The 11,238-nt window shown below is 39.4% G+C and overlaps 1 protein-coding gene across 1 annotated transcript; it reads right to left on the reverse strand.

Annotated features, from left to right (window-relative positions):
• Window positions 1-639: 639 nt before the first annotated feature.
• LOC141084993 (maternal B9.10 protein-like) lies at window positions 640-1,433 on the reverse strand. The gene is made up of 3 exons (XM_073569919.1): window positions 1,261-1,433; window positions 1,022-1,156; window positions 640-928 (listed from the first exon to the last, which is right to left on the reverse strand). The coding sequence occupies exons 1-3, from the start codon at window positions 1,431-1,433 to the stop codon at window positions 640-642; spliced, it is 597 nt and encodes a 198-aa protein (XP_073426020.1).
• Between the last annotated feature and the right edge of the window lie 9,805 nt (window positions 1,434-11,238).

The raw sequence follows: 11,238 nt of genomic DNA on the forward strand, positions 1-11,238 counted from the left end.
GATGCACAGGTGTTGAAAAGTTCTCCTGTTCTGCAACATTTAAAGTAACAGTGCCTCCATATTGGACGGCTGTGCATGACGACACAATTTCTTGTTGGGAGCTCGTGCATGCTCAGTATACACTTCACAGGACACAGTAACATTTGGTTTACATGCCCTCCTCCCACCTCATACATATAAACCATGTGGGAATCTTGTAGGTTGAAATGTTCCCAGGTCCATTACTTCCAAATATTATAATAATCACAGAGTTGCAGAGTCATCTCATCAGATCTTTATTGCAAGAATAATATTCACATTTTTTGCAAAGAAATAAATACAAAAAGTGCAATGGTATTTTTTATTACAATTTGCAGATCCTGTATTTTGATGCCACCAGCACCTGGCAGCATCTAAAACCAGGGCCGATGCTGGGAATTGGGGTCATTAAAAAGCCGAACCCTCCACGGTGGAAACCAGAGCGGAGCCCAAGTTCTAAATAGAGCAGGAGAGGCCTGAAAGTACAAGAATACGGAGGGTTAATTCAAGAAAATGTAATTATCCTGCGCCTAAGTGTCAACATAATTATCCCAAACTCCATGTCTTATTATCATGTACCCTTAGTGTGTTATTTTCCTATAACCCAAGTATCAGTGAATGTTAAGGATTTCTTACTTCATCTGGTCTTGTGTTCCTCTGTATTTGCTCCACCGGAGGACTGGGCGCTTCGTCGATTCCACTATCTCCATCTTCACTAACTGTTGGAGATGATGATGGTGATAAGCTCCATGTTTCTCCGATATCCTCAGGGACCTGTATTGCACAGTCAACCATACATGAAGATGGAGTTTCTTGCTGATCCTCTTCTGGTCTTATAGACACATCTTCAACTCGAGGGGATCTTGGATCGAAGCTCGCCACAGTGAAGGCGAAATTTTCTTCCCCCAATCTGTGCAAAGATAAATCAAAAAGAAATGATTATCAGTCATGCGAATTATTGGAACCATATATACTGAATATCATATACAGAGCAACTACTCACCGGCAAGAAACATCAAAAGGATCAATCCACAAGGTGAATTCCTTGGGCAGAGCAAGGTCTTGAAATCCTATATGAGTCAGAGCACAAGCCTCTAATATGCTCTCATCTCTGCTTTCACTGTTGATTCTGATACACCTAAAAGAATAAAATGAGACATTAGAGATGAGATGCCATTAGTACAACAGAGGAAATTTCTTGAGTGTCTGCAATACCAATATGGAGATTATCTAGAAATTTACCTGTAGGCTTGTCCTTTGATTGGGTTCTCTGGATACCAGTGTCCAGTGAATCTTTTACACAGAATTGCTGCCAAATTTTCTCCAAATATGGCAACTGTGGTGGAATCCAATATTTGGAATCTGTTGGCCACAGTTTTAACATAGTCCACACCGGCCAACAGTTCCTGCCTCATGGATACTGGAATAAAATTCTTTGCAGCCATTTTATCTGAGAAGAAAAAAAAAAAAAAAAGAGAAAATTTACTTGTACAGATTTTGTAAAATATGCTTATTTTTAATATTTCTCTAAGGTGGAGGTTTCAGTCATACCACTGTTTTTCAATACATTAATAAGAAATCAGACAATCACATTTAATTTCTGTTAAAAAAAAACAAGTACAAAAAGTAACAAAAGCATGACTTGTAAGAAAAACACAAATCTAAAAAATAAAAAAGCAGCAAAATTGCATTTTTACATCACCATGCTACCATAACTGGAATTTTTTCCCATTTTTCTATATATTGTTTGGTAAATTGAATGGCGTTCTAAAATAAAACACTTCAGCACACATAAAAACAATATCTCATACTGCACTTTCAAAAATTGTTAGGGTAAAACTGAAAATTGACCTTAACAGGAAAGGTTATAATAAAAATGTAAAAAAGACGGCAAAAGACTACAAGGGGCTTAAAAAATAATAGGATGCTGACCCTGTACTTGTATCAAAGTCTTCAACTTTTTTATTCTAATATGATTGGAAAAGACAAAAAGTAGTTAAAAAAGTGCAAAAATTAAAGTGAAGGAAGAATCTGACGGGAAGAGAGTTTACAAGAGTTATTAGAGGTAAGGGGCATTTGGACTCCATGAGCCTCATATATAAAAAAAAAGGTCTCAAAAGGAAAAAAGACAATGATGCCCACAGCAATCGATATCCTCCTGTAACACAATATACCAGTAAGATCAGTTATCGGGGCCGTCAGTCCAGGAGACATTTCTATATCTATGGGATTTACAGAACTATTGTCCATATGGTCACTGTGCACTTACCTTACAGGTGATGGAGGAGAGTAGCGGAGGGAAAGTCTCTGCGGTGCAGGATGTGGAGCAGAAGAGTCCAGAAGGGTCTTCACCAGGACAGTGTGTGAGGTCAGAGAGGAGAGCCTGCTTTATATCAGTGTAGACTGGGGAGGGGTCACCTGGTTCCTGCCATTGTCTCCAGCATTACAGGTATCAGTAGGTGTAAGCCTGATTACAGAGCACAAGCCAAGGAATTAGTTACATTAACACCATAAGTAATAAGTAATAACACAATCACTTCCCTCCTCCAAAAAAGGATACATATATATATATATATATATATATATATATATATATATATATACACAGTGGGGCAAAAAAGTATTTAGTCAGTCAGCAATAGTGCAAGTTCCACCACTTAAAAAGATGAGAGGCGTCTGTAATTTACATCATAGGTAGACCTCAACTATGGGAGACAAACTGAGAAAAAAAAATCCAGAAAATCACATTGTCTGTTTTTTTTTCATTTTATTTGCATATTATGGTGGAAAATAAGTATTTGGTCAGAAACAAAATTTCATCTCAATACTTTGTGATATATCCTTTGTTGGCAATGACAGAGGTCAAACGTTTTCTGTAAGTCTTCACAAGGTTGCCACACACTGTTGTTGGTATGTTGGCCCATTCCTCCATGCAGATCTCCTCTAGAGCAGTGATGTTTTTGGCTTTTCGCTTGGCAACACGGACTTTCAACTCCCTCCAAAGGTTTTCTATAGGGTTGAGATCTGGAGACTGGCTAGGCCACTCCAGGACCTTGAAATGCTTCTTACGAAGCCACTCCTTCGTTGCCCTGGCGGTGTGCTTTGGATCATTGTCATGTTGAAAGACCCAGCCACGTTTCATCTTCAATGCCCTTGCTGATGGAAGGAGGTTTGCACTCAAAATCTCATGATACATGGCCCCATTCATTCTTTCATGTACCCAGATCAGTCGTCCTGGCCCCTTTGCAGAGAAACAGCCCCAAAGCATGATGTTTCCACCACCATGCTTTACAGTAGGTATGGTGTTTGATGGATGCAACTCAGTATTCTTTTTCCTCCAAACACGACAAGTTGTGTTTCTACCAAACAGTTCCAGTTTGGTTTCATCAGACCATAGGACATTCTCCCAAAACTCCTCTGGATCATCCAAATGCTCTCTAGCAAACTTCAGATGGGCCCGGACATGTACAGGCTTAAGCAGTGGGACACGTCTGGCACTGCAGGATCTGAGTCCATGGTGGCGTAGTGTGTTACTTATGGTAGGCCTTGTTACATTGGTCCCAGCTCTCTGCAGTTCATTCACTAGGTCCCCCCGCGTGGTTCTGGGATTTTTGTTCACCGTTCTTGTGATCATTCTGTCCCCACGGGGTGGGATTTTGCGTGGAGCACCAGATCGAGGGAGATTATCAGTGGTCTTGTATGTCTTCCATTTTCTAATTATTGCTCCCACAGTTGATTTCTTCACTCCAAGCTGGTTGGCTATTGCAGATTCAGTCTTCCCAGCCTGGTGCAGGGCTACAATTTTGTTTCTGGTGTCCTTTGACAGCTCTTTGGTCTTCACCATAGTGGAGTTTGGAGTCAGACTGTTTGAGGGTGTGCACAGGTGTCTTTTTATACTGATAAGTTTAAACAGGTGCCATTACTACAGGTAATGAGTGGAGGAAAGAGGAGACTCTTAAAGAAGAAGTTACAGGTCTGTGAGAGCCAGAAATCTTGATTGCTTGTTTCTGACCAAATACTTATTTTCCACCATAATATGCAAATAAAATGAAAAAAAAAACAGACAATGTGATTTTCTGGATTTTTTTTTCTCAGTTTGTCTCCCATAGTTGAGGTCTACCTATGATGTAAATTACAGACGCCTCTCATCTTTTTAAGTGGTGGAACTTGCACTATTGCTGACTGACTAAATACTTTTTTTCCCCAATATATATATATATATATATATATATATATATATATACACACACACACACACACACACACACACACCTCTTTATTTAATCTATATTATTTATTTCATATTTCAATATTCATCATTCTATGAATCTTCAATTACATTTTCTTTATTTTGCAATATTTGACAACTTATCTATATGTTAAAATATCATTTTATCAGTTTACAAAGATTATTATCTATCATATCTATTAATCTATTACATATTATCTATTTTTCTATCATCTATGTATCTATTATCTATATTTTATATATCCATTATCTACTATATGTCTTTCTATCTTTTATCTATTATCTATATATCTATCTTTTATCTGTTGATCTATTATCTGTTTATCTACCTTTTATCTATTATCTATCAATCATCTATCTCTCAATTATCTATCTTTTATCTTTCTATCAATCTGTTTTCTCTTTATCTATTCTGTCTTATCTATTTATCTTTTTTATCTATTATCTATCTTTCTATTTATCTATCTACTATCTTTCTATTATGCAATTATCTACTATCTACAAATCATATATTGTTCTACCTTTTATCTATCCATCTGTTATCTATTTATCATCTATCTACTTTACTATCTATTATCTATCTGTATTTTATCTATTTATTGACTATCTTTCTATTATCCATTTATCTGTCTATTCTCTATCTATTATCTACCTATCTATTATCCATCTACCTATCATCTTTCTATATATTATCTAGCTATCTATTAAGGCCCCATCACACACAGCGAGATCGCGGATTTTGTGACGTCACAGCGATCTCACCAGAGACATTGCTGTGGGTGAAACACATCAGCGACCGTCCCCCCCCACCGAGTATCGCTGATCGTGCAGGAGTGTCCTGGGCCATTTTTTGATCGTTGGTTTCCCGCTGGCCAGTACGCATCGCTGCGTGTGGCAGCAAGAGACCAGCGATCAGCGACGCTGCATGCTGGTATCTAAGGTAAACAGAAGTTGTTTCTAAGAGCTCCAGTCCGGAGCCTTGTAATTCCATTACTTAAGGGGGTTTTACACCAAGCGATATCGCTAGCAATATCGCTAAAACGTCCCTGGTTTTGTGACGTTATAGCGATATTGCTAGCGATATCGCTATGTGTGATACTTACCAACGACCGGCTCCCCCACTGTCCATCGCTGATCGCGCGAGAATGTCCGGCTCCATTTCTCGTCGGGCGCTTCCTGCTGAGACTTCCTGCTGTGACGACGAGCGACGCGTGGAGGCGGGCGGGAGGACGCCAGAATCGCTGTGTGTGAAAGGTGAGTATCGTGCGCTGCATCGCTGTGAGATCTTTCTGTATGAAAGCTCACTGGCGATCATTAAGCGATGCACCAGCGATCCTGACCGGGTCGGATCGCTGGTGCATCGCTAAATGTAAAAGGGCCTTTACTGGTCCAGACTCATTATCATCTCTATAGTGGATGATGGCTGAGAATCTCCCACCACTGCCAACAACTCAGCATGAGAAGAGACACAAACATGGAATCACCCGACCACTGCACTTCATATGTAGATGGCAGGGGGCGTTCACCCGAAGAACAATCATATGGAAAGTATGTTAGATAAAGAGATGTGTAAAGGAGAATAAGTCCACATTGCCACAACTGCACAAAGACTTGTAAAGTGAGAGGACACAAGAGAAGAGTGTGACCGTCCAGGTATAAAGATGTGCTGGATATGTATGTAGTGTATACAAATCACAAGATTATACAATATATTCAATGCATCAACAAGTAACATATGAAGTGCACATAGAATATACAATGTCCAAAAGCAAAAATGCAACTTCACAAAAGAAAAGTTGTGGATTTTTGGAAATCACAAGATGGAGTCATGTCACTTATCTGCAAATGATGGAGGCCATTAATGAGCTGAAAGTTCTTCTTTGAATGCACTTGGACAAATCTTTAAGATCCGTTGTTAACAGCTCCCAGATGTGCTCAAAGTTTCATTTCTGATGGAGGGACTCAATCACAAAGCCTATTTTTATAGGGGCATTAGTTAGCATTACTATTCTTAAAGGTCCATTATTAAACAGTGGGTCTCCTATACTGTTACTGCCTATGCATTGAGTGGCTGGGCTGTCAAAAATTAGGACGCACCCCAATACCACTTTCACGAGACCTACAGGAGGGCCTAAAGAAAAAACGTTCCCATTATAAGAAAGTGGGTCTCCCATAGTGTTTACCTTTGCATTGAATGCAAGGGCTGTCTTGCCCCAAATTCACACGCACCCCAATAACCCTTGGCACAGGCCTGCCCTTCTAAAAAGTTACATGCACCACAATAAGCCTTTGAACCCACATACTGGATGGCCACAGGAAAACCAATTTCTCGTTATTCTTTATTCTTTTTTTAGTACTGCCATACTGTTAGCCCATGCATTGAATGCAAGACCCGCCTTGGCATAAAGTTATACACACCCCAATATCCCTTTAAAACGATGTACTGGATGGCCACTTTTGTATTTATCACTCACTCCTGGTTTTGGCTTACAGATACTGGTGTGAAATAATGACCAAAATACTGTGGTGTGAATGTAGCCTGACGATTATCTATCTAAATATCCATTATAGGTCTTTCAGCATGATAATGATTCCAAGCACACCGCCAGGGCAATGAAGGAATGGCTTCATAAGAAGCATTTGAAGGTCCTGGAGTGGCCTAGCCAGTCTCCAGAGATCAACTCCATAGAAAACCTTTGGAGGGATTTGAAAGTCGGTGTTTCTCAGCGACAGGCCCAATCATCACTACTCTAGAGGAGATCTGCATGGAGAAATGGGCCAACATACCATCAACAGTGTGTGCCAACCTTGTGAAGACTTACAGAAAACGTTTGACCTCTGTCATTGATATATAACAAAATATTGAGATGAACTTTGGTTAATGACCAAATACTTATTTTTCACCATTATTTGCTAAATAAATATTGCCAAATCAGACAAGGTGATTTTCTGGATTTGTTTTCTCATTCTGACTCTCATAGTTGTGGTCTACCTATGATGTCAATTGCAGGCCTCTCTCATCTTTTTAAGTAGATGGATACCTGGCCTTGGTATTTCCCTTGTCATATCTGTAAACTTGTAAAGAGCTGGATATTGACTTAAAGGGCAACTTAATATGGTGGTAATGGTGGTTTCTGAAAGGAGCCACCCCTTGGCTGGGTCCTTCCCTGGAGGAAGATCTGGCTAGTCGTGTGTTTGAGACTCTTAAGTGAGGCTCCACGACTTTATTTGCATCTTTTTAAGTAGAGAACTTGCACAATTGGTGGTTGACTAAATACTTTTTTATCACTGTAGATATGTATCTATTATTTATCTATCTATTATCTGTCCATCTTTCATCCATCTATCTGTTAACTATCTTTTATCTCTATCTTTTATTTATCTTGCCGGGTATAGAGCAATATCATACCGTAAACTCTCTGCATACACGCGCTTCCAACTTGCTTTGTACATGTACACTCAAAGTCATGAAGGGGTTAAATCAGGTTTTTCTGGGCTTTAAATGCAAAAAATGAAAAAATAAGCTGATTGCCGAGAATTGTCTAAACTGTTAGGCTAAAAGGTAGTGATAAGCGAGCCCTAAAATGCTCGGGTGCTCGTTTCTGGCAAATTGGAAAACTCGAGTACTCGGACAGAACAACGAGCCCAATGTAAGTCTATGGGAGACCCGAGCATTTTTGTTTCAATAATGAAGGAGGGACTTGTAAAGTCACAGAGCCTATTTTTACCACGGCATCATGTGGTATTTATCTTCTTATCGCCTTCACTACCAAGGGTGGTTTACATGTTAACTCCCGGGCCAATTTTTACAATTCTGACCACTGTCTCTTTATGATGTAATAATTCTGAAACGCTTCCATGGATCTCAGTAATTCTGACAAGGTTTTCTCGTGACATATTGTACTTCATGTTAGTGGTAAAATTTCATTCAAATAGCGTGTATTTATTTGTGAAAAACACAGAAATTTGGTGAAAATTTTGAAAATTTTGCTATTTTGCAACTTTGATTTAAGAGCATAAAAATTCAAAGAGATACAGCACACAAAAAACTTAAGTAACATTTCCCACATATTTACTTTATAATCAGCACAATTTTGGAACCAAATTTTTTTTTTGTTAGGAAGTTATAAGGGTTAAAATTTGACCAGCGATTTCTCATTTTTGCAACACCATTTTATTTTTAGGGACCACATCACATTTGAAGCCACTTTGAGGGATCTATATGATAGAAAATACCCAAAAGTGACACCATTCTAAAAACTGCACCCCTTAAGGTGCTCAAAACCACATTCAAGAAGTTTATTAACCCCTTCAGGTGCTTCACAGGAATTTTATTGAATATTTTAAAAAAATGAACATTTAACTTTTTTTCACAAAAAAAATATTTCAGGTTCAATTTTTTTTATTTTACCAAGGGTAACAGGAGAAATTGGACTGCAAAAGATATTGTGCAATTTGTCCCGAGTACGCTGATACCTGATATGTGGGGGGGAACCACTGTTTCGGTGCATGGCAGAGCTCAGAAGGGAAGGAGCACCGTTTGACTTTTTCAATGCAAAATTGTCTGGAATTCAGATCGGACGCCATGTCAAGTTTGGAGAGCCCCTGATGTACCTAAACAGTGGAAATCCCCCACAAGTGACCCAATTTTGGAAACTAGACCCCCAAGGAACTTATTTAGATGTGTGGTGAGAACTTTGAACCCCCAAGGGCTTCACAGAAGTTTATAACGTACAGCCGGACAATTAAAAAAAATCATTTTTTCCACAAAAATTATCTTTTCACCTCAATTATTATTTTTCCAAGGGTAACAGGACCCTCAAAGTTATTGTGCAATTTGTCCTGAGTACGCTGATACCTCATATGTGGGTGTAAACGGCTATTTGGGCGCATGGCAGAGCTCGGAAGGGAAGCAGCGCCATTTGACGTTTTTGGCTGGAATTGAGATCGGACACCATGTTGAGTTTGGAAAGCCCCTGATGTACCAAAACAGTGGAAACCCCCCACAAATGACACCATTTTGGAAACTAGACCCCCAAAGGAACTTATCTAGATGTGTGATGAGCACTTTGAACCCCCCAGTGCTTCACAGAAGTTTATAATGCCCGGGCGTGAAAATAAAAAAATTGTATTTTTTCCGCAAACATAATCATTTAGTCCCCAATTTTTTTTATTTTCCCAAGGGTACCAGGAGAAATTGGACCACAAAAGGTGTTGGACAATTTGTCCTGAGTACGCTGATACCTCATATGTGGGAGAAAACTACTGTGTGGGCACACGTTGGGGCTCGGAAGGGAAGGAGTGACGTTTTGGAATGCAGACTTTGATGGAATGGTCTGCAGGTGTCTTGTGCATTTGGAGAGCCTCTAATGTGCCTAAACTATTCAAACTCCCCACAAGTGACCAGATTTTGGAAACTAGACCCCCCACGGAACTTATCTAGATCTGTGGTGAGCACTTTGAACCCCCAAGTGCTTCACAGAAGTTTATAACGCCCGGGCGTGAAAATAAAAAAATCATTTTTTTTCCACAAAAATGATATTTTTGCCCCCAATTTTTTATTTTCCTAAGGGCAACAGGAGAAATTGGACCCCAAAATTTGTTTTTCAATTTGTCCTGAGTTGGCTGATAACCCATATGTGGGGGTAAAACACGGTTTGGGCGCATGGCAGAACTTGGAAGGGAAGGAGCACCATTTGACTTTTTCAACACAGAATTGGCTGGAATTGAGATCAGATGCCATGTTGTGTTTGGAGAGCACATGATGTGCCCAAACAGTGGAAACCCCCAATTCTAACTCCAACCCTAACCCCAACACAACCCTAACCCTAGCGGTAAAATGGAAATACATTTTTTAATTTTATTATTTTTCCCTAACTAAGGGGGTGATAACGGGGGGTTTGATTTACTATTTATGGCGGTTTTTATATTTGGCAGCTGTCACACGCTAAAAGACGCTTTTTATTGTAAAAATAGTTTTAGCATCACCACATATTGAGAGCTATAATTTTTCCATATTTTGACCCACCGAGTCATGTGAGGTCTTATTTTTTGCGGGACGAGTTGATGTTTTTATTGGTATCATTTTCGGGCACGTGACATCTTTTGATCGCTTTTTATTCAGATTTTTTGGGACGCAAAATGAACAAAAACCAGCGTTTCATGAATTTCTTTTGGGGGGTGCGTTTACACTGTTCTGTGTGCGGTAAAATTGATAAAGCGGTTTTATTCTTCGGGTCAGTACGGTTACAGCGATACCACATTTATGTCTTAGTGCTTTTATGCAATGAAAACAATTTTATATAATAATTATATTGCATCACTTTATTCTGCGAGCTATAACTTTTTTTATTTTTTCGCTGATGACGCTGTGTGGTGGCTCGTTTTTTGCGGGACAAGATGACGTTTTCAGCGGTACCATGGATATTTATATGCGTCTTATTGATCGTGCATTGTTGCACTTTTTGTTCGGCAGTATGATAATAAATCATTATTTTTTGCTTCGTTTCTTATTTTTATTTTTTAAGTGGTTTGCTAAAGGGGTTAACTAATGGGACAGTTTTATAGGGTGGGTCGTTACGGATGCAGCGATACCAAATATGTGCACTTTTATTATTTTTTTTTTTATTTCCAAAAAATGAATTGGGGAATATTTTTCTTGAATTTAGCGATTTTTTTAAAATTATTTTTACACTTTTTTTTTTTTTTTTTTTTTAAACTTTATTAGGTTGTCCCAGGGGGGACATCACTGTCCTGTGACAGATCGCTGATCTGTCACATCACAGATCACTGTGACAGATCAGCGATCTGTCACAGGCATAGACGCAGACTTCCTCATGCTTGCGCTTTGCAGGCACTGAGGAAGTCAGCTCCCTGCAGGCCCCCGTCGCCATCTTGGATTCGGGGACCTGCAGGGATGGAGCCCCCCGCAGCAGCGCTGCACATTGCGCTGCTGTGGGGGGGGATCAGGG

The sequence above is a fragment of the Dendrobates tinctorius genome, unplaced genomic scaffold (assembly GCF_039654945.1).
Source record: "Dendrobates tinctorius isolate UK_male_01 unplaced genomic scaffold, ASM3965494v1 ptg000028l, whole genome shotgun sequence".
Taxonomy (NCBI): Eukaryota; Metazoa; Chordata; class Amphibia; order Anura; family Dendrobatidae; genus Dendrobates; species Dendrobates tinctorius.